This window comes from Homarus americanus, unplaced genomic scaffold (assembly GCF_018991925.1).
Source record: "Homarus americanus isolate GMGI-L3 unplaced genomic scaffold, GMGI_Hamer_2.0 scaffold48406, whole genome shotgun sequence".
Classification (NCBI taxonomy): domain Eukaryota; kingdom Metazoa; phylum Arthropoda; class Malacostraca; order Decapoda; family Nephropidae; genus Homarus; species Homarus americanus.
In genome coordinates this window covers 2786911-2801420 of record NW_024753828.1, presented here as the reverse complement: position 1 = coordinate 2801420, position 14510 = coordinate 2786911, and the positions used below count along the sequence as shown (strand labels likewise).

At 43.7% G+C, this 14510-nt stretch overlaps 1 protein-coding gene across 1 annotated transcript in view; it reads left to right on the top strand.

Moving 5' to 3' along the window:
- The window catches only part of LOC121855588 (innexin inx2-like), a 51999-nt gene that overhangs the window by 29175 nt on the left and 8314 nt on the right, over window positions 1–14510 (top strand). Inside the window, exons 2-3 of the mRNA XM_042350625.1 lie at window positions 1349–1534; window positions 3236–3425. Coding sequence (XP_042206559.1) covers window positions 1349–1534; window positions 3236–3425 — 376 coding nt within the window. The remainder of the gene's footprint in view (window positions 1–1348; window positions 1535–3235; window positions 3426–14510) is intronic.

Genomic DNA, 14510 nt, shown 5'->3' with positions numbered 1-14510 from the left:
ATGGTCAGTTGAGAATTTGTTTACCATAAACAGGCTCTTCACTTGGTCAAGACTCGCAGCATCACAGTTGCCAGCTCGTCCGCCACACTACAGTAGTGTGGCCAAGTGTGACGTGCTGAAGGTGGCACACTTCCGCTAAAGGCATCATGTACAGTAGTACCGTACGTGTCCTATGATGGCGGTGATACCGTCAAGGATTTACTTCAACTGAGGTGAAAGTGTGTGTAGGGGAGAAGAGTAAGACTTGTATCTCCCGCCTTTTGGTTTGTTAGTTTAATGAAGAAACTGTCCCTAGACTGAAGACTGAGGCAGGAGTTGGCAACGGTAACTCAGTTCCCGACAAAGGGAGATATTTCTGAAAGACACCAGAATTAAACACTAATATACAGTAACAAATGGTTACTAAACATGATGAACTTTGTTGTATCAGGATGGACTACAATTCTAAAGTTAGGCCTGGAGCTGGGGTAAGTGAGGGCCTGGGGTGGAGTATGGGTCGGCTCGGGTTATTATGATGTGTTCCTCTGTAAACAAAACTCGACGATGAATCCAAATGTTTCCTTCTTCGTCGTTTACGGTCGGCTGGCAACAAGGAGTTAATGTCGTCATAATGGCTGAGTGATCAAGGCCAAGCTTGTGAGGCTGAATTAACACCAAGGCCAAGTAGCGAGGTTCTTATTAATAATCTTATTTATACCGACGAAAATGCCTCTAACTCTGACTACAATAATATATTTTGTGTGTGTGTGTGGGGGTGTCAGTCACTTTATTTCTAAGGTGAATAACTACATTTATAATAGATAAAATATACAAATGGTCAGATAATATAAAACTAAAAAAAAAAATCTTATTTATTGAGGATTGAAGCGGTATACAGTACATACATTATTAAGGGGAGGTCTCACCTTACACCGGGTCTTATAGTGGTGCTGTACATAATACTTTCCTTGATGGTTTTAAACAAGAGAATCACCACCAATATGGTTCACGGTACAGAAACTCTCAAACTTCATTATTAAACGCGTGAGAGAGGCCCTGCGCTGCTCGGTGGGTGTACAGTATCGGCCGCTCACGTTACACCAAATGGCCGTCATACAAGAACGTGATCGGCTGTAAATCGAGTTCCTATTTCTGTGAAGTATTTACATGAATCACCATGAACAACGTGTTGACCAAACCTGACTTTCCTGCCGCAATTATTATGTGGGAAGTTGTAAGGCTTTGTTATGTTCCTCCACACATACTGTGCATGTTTCATTATGCCACTTAACTTCATACTGTTTAAACTACTAAAATAAACTGTGTTAATATTCCTGCTGCAGTGATTACCTTTCTCCCACCTGGTCAGGTTCTTCCTGTGTGAGGCGCTGTGTCTGGTGGTGGTGGTGGGCAACATATACTTCACTGACCTCTTCCTCGACGGCACCTTCATGAAGTACGGCACCGAGGTCATCAACTTCCCTGATATGGATCCCGAGAAGCGCGTCGACCCCATGACTCGCATCTTCCCCCGCGTCACCAAGTGCACCTTCAGGTGAGTCTCCATACACCCTTGTGTTAGTGTTCTCTTCCTGTTAATATACAGAGTTGGGCTCTATGTACGCAGGTGTAGGTGTGATACAATTACTTCACGGTGTTGACGGGTGGACACCATTACTACAATAGCCGTGCCACAGTGTATTAATCAAAGGCAGATGGACAGAAGAGGCAATGAGACCCAGTCATTCAGGGACAGACAGACGAACGGGTCTGATTACACCACATCAGACGAGGTACATTGTGAAGCATTTCATTTGATTTCATTTAGATACACACAACAGTACACAATTTACAGGCAAGTAAATATACTAGTACTATGTTAAAGGTTCTTAAGAGATGACAGTACACAGACGGTACAGGGTCAGTGTACGTCACCATACACAGAGTGCGTCGGGGGACACAATGATGTAACTCACTGAACCACACACCACCTGTCCGTCTCTTTACTGTCAGTTCTTTGGTGAGGACAACACTGACACTTTAATATTACGTTACATGAGTTAAGGTTTACTTGTTACAGATAAGTTGATGCTTCACCGTTGGAGTAGTTAAAGGGTGTGTTGTGTTTACCTGTTGGAGTAGAAGACATTGGGATCAATTAGTGATAGACAAACTAGAAGGTAAAATTCAGCGCTGGAGAAATACATCACACCTGCAGTGTTACTACAGTACATGATGCTGACAGTACTCCTCCCTCGGGATAGGGGAAGGCAGGGAGGATAGAAGAGAAGGGACTGGAAAAATAAGAAGAGAGGGTTTGGTGCACAGAACAATAGAAGGTTTGGAGCATAGAAGAAGAGAAAGGTTGAGAGGTGAGTGTTTAGAGGAGGGTGTTGCCAGGACGAGGCCGCGTGTGCAAAAACCATGGCAGGTTGTTTGACCGGGCCGGCACGTGGCCAGTCTTTTTGTGTCACCCTCCCCATCCCACATTTTGAATCGACCATCTCCCCTCCCCATGAACGTCCGCTCCCGATTTTCATCATGGGTGGCCTTTTCACTATCCCCGATCACTTGCCAGACGTGGTGTGGTGTGGTGTTAAAAGATACGAGGTTTGCTCTCGTTCATTTCATCATCGTCATCGATTTACTGGTCTTAGGACAGCCTCACCTAACCTGTCTTGGCTCAAAATAACATAACCCATTTAATAACTGAACGTGACTTAGAGATATGTAAGCCTAAACTAATTGATTGTATATTTTGCATCTGGCAGCGGCTAGTTTATTGTATACCCCATCGAACGGTAGCTTAGTGTCAAGGATTACGGAGCAGAGATTGCAAAGGCTCTTTATTAGACCCAGGTAGTCAGGTTGCTGTGGTATTGAATATTACACAGTGTTTCCAATAGTGCCAAAGCCTTTGAATGCTGGTTGACTTCTCTCTGTAAAGTGTAAACACAGTCTTGAGATATCAGTTAGTGTACCAGTAGCAAGAAAGTGCTATACCATTACACACACACACACACACACACAGCGGGAATTGTGTGATTCTCAGAGGTTTGTCCTTGTAACCAGTTTACTGAGGGAGGTTTGTTGGCGCCATGACGGATTATCTTCAATAAGTTCTTCAGCGCCATCTTCAGGTCAAGGACGATGGACCACAACAACCAACGCTACAGTCCCCTCTGTGTAATAGTTAATCACACATTGTATAGTTCCTCTCCATGCCACTAACTGACCTCGTGTGTGCGCCTTACAGGAAGTTCGGGTCGTCTGGCACGTTAGAGACTCACGACACCATGTGTGTGTTGGCCGTGAACATCATCAACGAGAAGATCTACATCTTCATCTGGTTCTGGCTGGTCTTCCTCACAGCCATCACCGCCGCCTGGCTCATCTACCGCCTCATCATCATCGCTTCATCTGAGGTCCGCTTCAAGCTCCTGCAGGTGGGTGGTGGTGCTAGTTCTTCTTGCAGGTGAGTGGTGGTTGCTAGTTGTTCCTACAGGTGGGTGGTGATGCTAGTTGTTCCTGCAGGTGGGTGATGAGTGATTGTGGTCTTTGTGTTGGAAGATGAGACGAATAGCGCTACTGCCCATACAACAGAGGCCTAGTTACACCAAGCCATATCACTCATTATCTTGTTTGAAGCTTCTTAGCAATTTCGAGTTAATAATGTTGACAATATTTGCTCACTTTTTCATCTCGTCCGAACCCAGATTTACCGAACTCCCGCCTAAAGTTAAATTTGTATATAAAACCTGTGCTACGTGTTGGCTCTTGATGTCATAGTTTAAGTACCTTAGCTATATCACATTTATTTAACCCCCAACTTCTATTTATACACTTGGATCATATCTCCCCTCACTCGACGCCTCTCAGTGGAATGTAAGTTCAGTTTTCTGTTTGTTTCTGTCTCTCTTGCCCCTCTTTCTGTCTCTGTCTCTTTAATCTCTGTCTCTATGCCTGGGGTTAACTTTGTAATTCTCTTCTGTACCGCCTCATGATCTTAACCCCTCGAGTACAGGGTACCCTCTCTACTAATTACAATTGTACGGTCAGAGCATTATTCGAGGTGTTAATTCTGTTTTTATCATTATCCCCCAAGTCTTCTTCATAATCGGATTTCTCTTGTGTCTACTCTACATTATTCAGCTGGTAGTTTATTCTCCTGTTTCCCTTCCCTAACTTAACAACTCCATTTATCTACGTTTATTTACATCTGCCATTTTTCAGTCCATTATAAAAGTTTGTTGGGTGGCCTTCTTGTAATTTTTACTGTATCTGCGTGGGGTTTAATAATAATTCGTCCTGTATGTTGTTGCCATCGCCTACATCTGTATCTTTAATATTTATAATAGTGAGGGCCCGAGCACTAAGCCATGAGGTACTCCACTCGTGACGTTACCACAGTCGGATATAACTCTGTTTCCTGTCATTCAACCACGCCCTAATCCTATTTAGAAGTTCCCCTCCAATGATGAGGGTAGGGGGTGGTGAGGGGTAGGGGGTGATGATGAGGGTAGGGGGTGATGTTGAGGGTAGGGGGTGATGTTGAGGGTAGGGGGTGATGCGGGGTGTGTTACTGATGAGGGGGGAACAATTAGTTTAGTTTAACAAATTTATTGACAAAGCTTGGAGTACAGTTTGCCTATTCTGAGTAATTCAGTCAGGTCTTGACACTGAGGGAGGTATCACTTCTCACTGCCACGCAGGACAAAGGTTCGTACACAAAGAAATGCATCATATTCATTAGCAGCATATATAGGTCAGAGTCATGTGGGTGATGTCGCTGTTCACTGCCATGCAGGACAGTGGTTCACATACATTGGACGTGATATTCTAATTGAACACTAATCAGTGTGGGCTAGCAAATTTTGGATAAACAGCTAGAATGTTCTCAAGCACCTCTGATTCAATGTAGTAATTACAAAGTTCATGATGCAATAAGCCAGGTGGCCTGAAGTCTTTGACAGTGTCACCTTCAATAATATAGTGCTCAAGTGTATGCATTAAAGGTTTATCACAAGTTTACGTGCTGAGTGTTACGGTATGGGTACAGAGCTACTAACTTGTCAGATGTGTCTGTATCCTAGCCTAATTCTGGCCACAACTATATCACATTGTCTAGTTCTGTCCTTATGCTGGCCATACCGGTACCTCTTGTCACAAAATTTGTCATATTTACTAATGCTACAACTGCCAGGTCTCTCTGCATTTCTCAGTTCTTCTAGATCAGAGTTCATGATTCTGACTTGAATGTTTTTAAGTACAGCTTTGGACGGGCCAAGGTCATGGTCAACATTTTCTTAATTATATGCCTCATTGGCGAGTCTATCAGCACAGTCATGATACCTAATTTCAATATGGGACGGAATCCACACAAATTCGATGCGAGATTTGTTCTCATTGGCAGTTATCACCTTTCTTTTAATAGCACATACAACTTTAGACATAGAACCTGATGGGCTGTTCATTGATTTCAAAGCACTTTGAGAGTCACAGAATATCATCCCACCTCCATTTTCTTAAAGGTAGGCTGTGGCTAAGTAGATTCCAGTTAGTTCAGTTTGTGTTGTGCTGACCCAGTTGTTCAGCCTTTGCTTGTTTGACACATCATCTCTTTTTCTTTATATATTACAATTGCACAGCCTGTTCTATCTGTGTTTGTCTGCACAGAACCACCAGTAAAAGCACAACTTTCACTTGATTTAATACTCTGTGTCTGTTAATAGTTTCTAGTGTGACACATCTCATCACATCGGTGTTTAACATTTGCTTACTACCAACAGGAGTGTAATTAATAGGAACTGATATATCCAGCCAAGGAGGAATGGCATTAATGGGTTCGTCTGGGGTGATTGGGACATTCAGTTTCAAGAGATCTGCAACACTTTTATGAAGCCACGCCCCAAAGAGAGTCTTTTGTGGAAGGTTAGCGAGATAGTCGGGATTACTGAGATAGAACATCAACTCTGTTTGAGCTGTAGTTTGGGGACCACTGTTCTTCAAAACGTTGACACAAAACATGGTATTAAGTAGAGCTATCCTCTCAGATAGGGAGGGCAGCCCGGGCTCTTTCCTCGTGTTTACAATTCTGGTTGATTTTGAGCATCCTAGAATGATGCGCAAATGCTTCATTTTGCACTACCTCAAAGCTGTTGAGTTGTTTAGGCGGAATAGTCACAAGAGGGAGAGTATGATAGTCAACTACAGAACGAATGAAGTGAAGATAGAAAGTACGAGCATAGGTGATGTTAATTCCATAGCCCTTGCCAACAAGGGTTCTGAGGGGTTTAATGTGCTGCATTAGTTTGTCACGAAGGTTGCCGACAAAGTTTGCATCATTCACACAAATTCCAAGATATTTATAAGAGCTACATAGTTCTAAGGGCATGCTGTTAATGTTAAAGTCAAGAGGCAGAGGGTGAGAGGACGAGGATTGAGGACCCTCGTCTTGTCAACAGATATTATGAGACCACATTCCACAGACCTCCGAGCAAATACATCCAGCAAGGCTTGGAGCCTGAGCTTGGTCTGTCATAATGCAGATATCATCAGCATAGCATATTACAGCCTCGTTTGGCTGAACTGGAATGTCAGCAATAAGCCTGTGCATCAATATATTAAAGAGCATAGGACTTAACACTCCTCCCTGAGGCTTGCCAAGTTCAAATGATCTAACTGGCATACCTGTTGGACAGATAACCTTTTATCCATGTCAGGAGGTTACCTTGGATGCCAAAATTAGTTAGTTGCTCAAGTATTATGTCTCTATTAGCTACAGCAAAGGCTGATTTAAGGTCTATGAAGGCTGTTTGTGTCTTATCTTTTGAGTGAACAAGATATTCTGCAGAGCATGTCTGTGTGCTCTGCCCAGGCATGAACCTATTCAGATTAGGGGCGAGTTTGTCTTTGACTTGAAACATGAGACGATTGAGAACAACTCTTTCAAGGACTTTACACATACGGGATGTGAGTGAAATTGGCCTGAAGTTTGGAGTTAGCTTTAGGGATTGGTACTATGTTTCCTTGAGTCCATGTCTTAGGCAGAATACCCTGTGTGAGGCTCATTTGATACAGGTCAAGCAGTGGATGGTTAGGGACCTCATTCAACAATCTCAGGGTGTTATAGGAAACTGGTCGGTAAGGCCTGGTGAGGAACAGGCTATTTCAATATTGAAACCCCTATTAATGTGTGTGGTTTTAAGATATTGCTGTATGTCAGGAGGCAGGGAAGTGATTTGTGACACACTAGACCATTGGTTTAATAGCATGTCAGCATATTCTGCAGGGCTGTGATGAAGTTGAACTGGGGTGGATGACTTGGTAATGGCTCTAATTTTGTTCCACACTTCTGCTTGAGTGTTTGTTCTATTAATCCCCTGTAAGAATTGTTCCCAATAGGTGTTTCTCACTTGGCCTTTGAGTTTACGAAGTGCTCTGTTAGCTTTGAGGAATGCCAGGAGGTTATCACTAGTTTTATTTTGCTTTTAAGTGTTGGCAAACTTTTGTACCTTCTCTCCTTCTTTGGTGAGGATGGGGTCATGTGTCCACAGAGGTGGTTTAGTGCTGCCCCCCTTCCTCCTTGACTTAACCCAGGTGGTATAATATGTGGTAATGACATTTACAAGATCACAGCAAAATTCATCCATTGACCTAGTTGTAGCCAGCATACCATCTGAGGATGTAGGTCTTGAAGTGCAGCTTAAGATTATCTGGGATGTTAATTCTGAGCTTCGGATGATGTTCACACTTGACATCTGCAACAGTGTATTCAGTGATTATTGCATAATGATCACTGACTAGGTGGTCTGAGATGACCTTAGCCTTGACATTACTGTCGACTAGGTTATACCCAATCACATAATCAAGTCTGCCCCCCCATCAGATGTGTCACTTTGTCTGTGTCGTATACAGTGATATTATGATTATTGATGTAATTCACGAACACCCTCCCATTAGAGTTACACTGGACATCACCGAGGACAGTGTGACGAGAGTTAAAGTCACCCATACACAGCATAGCATTGTTACCTGATGGCTTTGGTAACACGTCCGCCGGCAGTTCATTACACAGAACATACTGTAGATGTTATACAGCGAAAATTGACTGTTTGCTGTCTTTACTGTAAATTGTTGAAAGTGAATACTTTCATCATTGTGAGTTTTGATCCATTTACAGACCAGACCATTCTTTACTTAAGTGAGCAGGCCACTTCCTGCTCCACTATTGTATGCTGTAAACCCGACTATCCTGGGTGCAGCTTTTTGCTGGGTGTTGGACGTGTAAAGTTCTTGTAAACCAATTACATCAATGTTAGGGGTGGGGGGGGGGCAAGATTCACTGAATCACACCGTTGCGAATAAGTTATCCTTTATGGATAGAACTAAATAAAGAATTTATTTGAAATACTGTGTAACATTCAATGCCATTATATCCTGACCGCGGGGGTTAGTTATACTGACCCTTTGTGAAATTTACTCTGTAATCCTTTTGCACTACCGCTCACTGGATGAGTATGGGTGCACAATAAACTAGCCGCTGTAAGTGGCCAAAAAATGAGAGAGAGAGAGAGAGAGAGGAGAGAGAGAGAGAGAGAGAGAGTCTACACTCTACAGCGAGATGGTTAGGTGGATGAGACGGAGCAGACGGTTGTGGTCGAGTGTTGGAGGAAGTAGAGAAAGGTAGGGGAGAGGCAAGTGAGGAATATGTGCCTTTCTCTCGTTAGGTTGGCCCTCCCCTGAGGCAGACTAGACTCAGACTGGCTGGCTGGTGGTGAAGGTTGTTGCCACCACAATACTTCCTCCACTTCCTTCCCACAAATGTTTCCCCTTGCTCCCCCAATTATAGGCGTGGTTCATTGTGACTGTACGCACTAGTAATCATCTAAGAAGAAAGTGAAAGTTATAACTCTCTGAATTTCCTTTTGGATGGTAAATATTTCGTGTGTGGAGTTGGGGGCGGCGGCGGCGGCACCACCAGTGTTGACCCGCCACCAGCAGTTGACCAATCACGACCACTGTGGGCCCGGGAGACTTAACACACACACACATCACGAACAACATCTACGCTAAATTATTTACTGTATGACTTTAAAAATACTAATATCCATAATGGAACGTGAAAAAACCCAAAAAGTCGAGGAATTTCAAAATGTAACAAGCGCTAGGATACTAGGTGAAGGGGTTAGCGGCCACGGGTTAGGACTATTCTTAACGGCAGAGCTGACGCGCCAGATTAATGTTAGTGTGGCGCAGCGGGAGGCCTTACCAGTCACTACCTGGAGTTGTGTCGCCTCCTGTAACAAGCAGTCATACGGCCGTCTCCCACAGTCATAAGTAGTCACTGCTGCCTCTCCCACAGTCACCGCAAACAATCACTTAGTGATCCATATACACTTATACATTGTTACACCATAACAGTGAAAACGTGACCCAATACCCCTCTCTCTCTCACACACACACACACACACACACAGAGGCCATTGTTTTGCAACACCAAAAAAAAAAGTACATACAGCTTCCAGTTTCAAAGGAGAGTGGTTAAGTAGATCACCTGAGGATTAAACACCCCATATTATTTCACCTGAAGATTATACACCCTAACGATACCTGAGGAGTGTAGGTTAGGTTAGGTTAGCTTTTGAATAGTTAAATTTCAGGCGATATAAGTTAGGGTGCCTAATCTTCACGTGATCTGGTTAACCCAAAAGAACTATGCTGTGCCGCTGATTGGATGAAGCTACGATGTTTTTGTTGTCAGTTTTCCAGATTATCATTTATTATATTGAACATGGGTTAGGTTAGGTGTTTCCGATTAACGTGTATAGTGTACCATAAGATTAGGTGACACCAAGATGTGCTATGTGTGAGGGAGGTGTGAGTTGATACACAGCACAAACACACAGCCCTGTTTCCTCAACCTGGATATACCACTCACTTACAGTGCAGTACACTCCCTAAAAGCTTGATAACAACCTAACCTAACCGTGAAGCTTCTTATAGTGTGTGTGTATTGATCATATTCAGTTATCAGTTATTAATGTATAGAGTTATCACCCATTGAACTTTGTCTTGGGAGGAAGGGAAGGGAAGGGAAGGGACCCGTGTATCTGAAAGTCGTCCTTTACGGTAATTAACCTAACCTAACCGTAATTAAGTAACTGATTTTGACTAATTGCTTCCCTGCTATCAATGTTTCGGGATGCTGAGTTATCATAAAGGAAATATGTATATAAAGTATTGGGGAAAATCGTTACGTGTTATATGTAGGGAAATTGTGAACCGAGTGTCGTGGTGGGTATTGGGGAACTTTTTAGAGCGGTGTATGTTGGGTGGGTGAGTGAGACCCTGGGTGACTAGGCAATATGTTGGGTGTTTAGGGGCTCTCCCGAGTGGCTAGGGTCTGTTCTGAGTGGCTAGGGTCTGTCCTGAGTGACTAAGGTCTGTCCTGAGTGGCTAGGGTTTGGCTTGGCTAGGGTCTGTCCTGAGTGACTAGGCTTGGCTGTGGCTCGGGTCTGTCATGAGTGGCGAGGCTTTGTCCTGACTCTACTGATTGTGGATAGGCTTGATCAAAAACTGCTAGATCAATGTGTTGTGTAGCTAGGCGAGGTCCTGGGTAGCTAGGCAGTCATACCCCTAACCCTCCTGGCCAGGGGCTGAACCCTCGAATAATCAGAGCCATTGTGATGCTGTGAGCCGTAATGCCCTCCCTCCCCCCTCTCACCCCTCCCCTCCCCTCTCTCTCACCCCTCCCCTCCTACCCCCAGATGTGTGCTTTTGCTTGATTTTTTATTACTGATTTTTTCTCTCGCTCTCCGTCATACAATTTTCCATTCGTTTTTTTGTGAGTGTCGCTGTAGCCGCCAGTTGCCGCCATCCTATTATTTACGTGTCGTGCTGTACTGTGTTGTAGTTGTGTCTCCCGGCGGCCAGCTGCTTATGGTCAGGGTTGTTGGGTTCTCTCGGTTGTAATTCTCATTGTTGTTAGTCCCTTGGCACCCAATGAGTCGTAATAGTCCTCAAAGTAATTAAGCTCGAGAATAGTGCAGCTGGGATGGGTCTCAGAGGACTTGGGAATTAACCCCTAACCTAACCTAATCTAACCAAACCCCAATCCTATACTGGTTAGGTTTAGCATTGGAGCTTATTAATGACGGGGTCCACTTAACGAACATAGTGGGTCAAAATAGCATCGGCATTTACTTACGTCTCATCCCACTATAAACTCTCTTATGTCTACAGCTAGGTGAGAAAAAGTTAGTGACAGTAAAAACAAAATGTAATAAATATGAATAAGCTTTTGACTCGTTACTCCATCTGTGAATAAGTACCTTTAAATTTACAACAGTTGAAGTGAAAGTGATTCACTGCAGTACCGAAGAAGGCCCGGGGCTGTAGTGTGTCGTATCCGCTCAGTCTTTAGGTCGTCAGTAGAAGCTGTTTATCCGGCTGCTGAGGTGTGTGGTGGGCCAGCCTAGGAGGTGAAGGAAGCTGTATAGTACGTGGTTAGGTTAGGTTGGGTTAGGTTAGGTTAGGACATGGTTGTGAGGGAGGAGATAACATTGTGGTGATGGAGGAGATAACATGGTAGTGATGGAGGAGATAACATGGTAGTGAGGGAGGAGATAACATGATGGTGAGGGAGGAGATAACACGGTGGTGAGGGAGGAGAGACAGCTGTGAGGGTGCCAGCATCTCTCGGTCAGTGAATTAGTAGAATGATTTAACTTGTGGGTCATGGCGGCCAGTGTTTCTCTTACCGTGACTTTAGTTCTTTTAATCTCAAACCACTTCTCCGCCAACCTAACCTAACCTAACCGAGAAAGGAGTTGTAGATTCAGATGCAAAAAAACTTACCATTTTTCACGCCGTCGCAACGCTGCTCTGACTAACAAAAACACGAAATAAGAAAAGCTTGGTGGGGGAGGGGTGTGAGGGATGCCGGGTTGTGATTGGTCGAGGTAGATATGACGTCATGGGGGATTAGGGGATGAGAGGCCGCCTTGTTGACTGACTTAACCTTATATACCACCTCACTCCTTACACTCAAGAGCGACACAAGAAACAATTTTGGGTTGTGGCTGGCAGCGACATTGTTTACACCGTATAAGGGATGTGTGTGGAGGGTCACTGCTCTCTACTCAAGATGACCTTTTCTAACATGACCTCCCCGTTGTGTTGTGTGACCCATTATCTGATCTGTGTTCTCTTATCCAGGATGATCTGACCTAAGGTTAGGTTAAAATTAGGTTAGATTAAGTAAGGTGAAGGTAGATAGAATATGACACAAGGAGGAAGTAGGGTTGGATTAGGTTAAGTTACGTTACCTTAGGTTGGATTAGGTTAAGTTACGTTACCTTAGGTTGGATTAGGTTAAGTTACGTTACCTTAGGTTGGATTAGGTTAAGTTACGTTACCTTAGGTTGGATTAGGTTAAGTTACGTTACCTTAGGTTGGATTAGGTTAACACACTCAACCATTAAATAACAAACATTTAATCATAGCTTTGAGTGAAACAGTTTATGGTAATGTTATCCTAATATGATCAGTAAATACTCTTCCTGTTAAACGGCAGATTCAAACAAAAGTTTACAAATCTACATAAAATTTATATCTTAGATTAATAATATTTTTTATCCCAATAATCACCAAACATCGAAACTGACAGGTGAGTTTTTGTCCCCCTTTGCATCTAGGTGGTGAGTGAGAGAGAAGGGAGGAGAGAGGTAGAATGAGTGAGAGAGAAGGGAGGAGAGGTAGGTAGAATGAGTGAGAGAGAAGGGAGGAGAGAGGTAGAATGAGTGAGAGAGAAGGGAGGAGAGAGGTAGAATGAGTGAGAGAGAAGGGAGGAGAGAGGTAGAATGAATGAGATAGAATGAGTGAGAGAGAAGGGAGGAGAGAGGTAGAATGAGTGAGAGAGAAGGGAGGAGAGAGGTAGAATGAGTGAGAGAAGGAGGGGAAAGGAATGAGAGAGAGAGGGGGGGGGGCAGCTGTGCACCACCAAGAGGCTCTTAAGTGCATCACCAGGCTCTTGTCAGCCCGATTTACCCCTGCATATCTGTAGGTGTTGGCGGTTGTTGGCTTTTGTCTACAACCTCTTGGTCCATCTTTGGTTTTTATATTCATTCCCTAGCTCCAGTTTCCATTACAATATTCTGTTGGTCCTGCTGTCTCTGTGACCCACTGTTGGTCCTGCGGTCTCTGTGGCCCACTGCTGGTCCCGCGGTCTCTGTGGTTCACTCCTGGTCCCGCGGTCTCTTCTGAACCTAACCTAGAAATGAGTTTTAAATGTTTCTTCAAGCAACAAACTTTATTATTTTCACCGAGAGACGCGCTCAGCCTATTTTAAACTCACCCAGTACACATCACACGTGAAGTCGAAATATCATCATCTAACACAACTGAGTGACAGACAGAACAAATGTGTTGGTTACGAGTTCTTGGTGGTGTATAGTTTTCACCTCCAGACTTTATTCTTCTCACTCATTTTTCCCATCCTCGCTGCCCTTACAAATAGTCGTAAGCTGTATGTCTTCACTATCAAGATTTACTATTACTAAGTTAGGTTAAGTTGTGCCGGGCTGTGTTAGGTTGGATTAAGTTGGGTTGGGTTAGATTAGATTATATTGGGGTAGATTTTGATTGTTTGCTTTGGTCATGAAAAAATATAATATCCGAAAGTAACGATTTTTCAACATGTAAAAAATGATTAACTAACTAAACTGTGGCCTGTCTTGTGCTGGTCATTTCTGGCAGTTGCTGGAGGTGGTTAAGAGCTTAAGAAGGACGCCATGGTGACTGAAATCATGATCTGATCTTGAAGAACCGAGAACTGCACAGAATCCTGACAGTTGTAGCATTATTAAATATAACAAATTTTGTGAGACGAGCGGATTGCTGGGGCCCGGACCTCCCCTTTTCATCAGAAAATTCCAATACTTTTCTTTAATGCAGTATTGTACTAAGGCGTTTTTATATAATAGCATTTAATTATATTGACTTCAGAATATATCCTAATATCAAGTGCACTTGGCTTCAAAATGGCCTCAAAATGCCCATGATATTGGGCAGATTTAAAAACAAATGTGGGGGGCGGGGGAGCTTCTCAAACCTCCAACTGGGTGGGCTCGCTGTGCTCGCCATGTTCCCCCAATCACAACTTTTTGGACCCCGCCTTTTGATATTCCTGAATCCGCTCCTGCAAGAGGTACCGGTATGGCCAGCACAAGACCAGAACCAGACAATGTGATGTAGCCGTGGCCAGAATTAGGCTAGGATACAGACACATCTGGCAAGTTGGTGGCGCTGTACCCAACACTCAGCATGTAAACTTTGTGATAAACCTTGAATACGCTTGAACATTATATTATTGAATGTGACATTGTCAAAGACTTCAGACCACCTGGCTTATTGTACCATGAACTACGTAATTTCTGCATTCAATCAGGGGCGCTTGGGGACATTCTTGCGGTCTGTCCCAAATTTGCGAGTCCACACTGATTAGTCCTCAAATAGAATATGATTTTTAC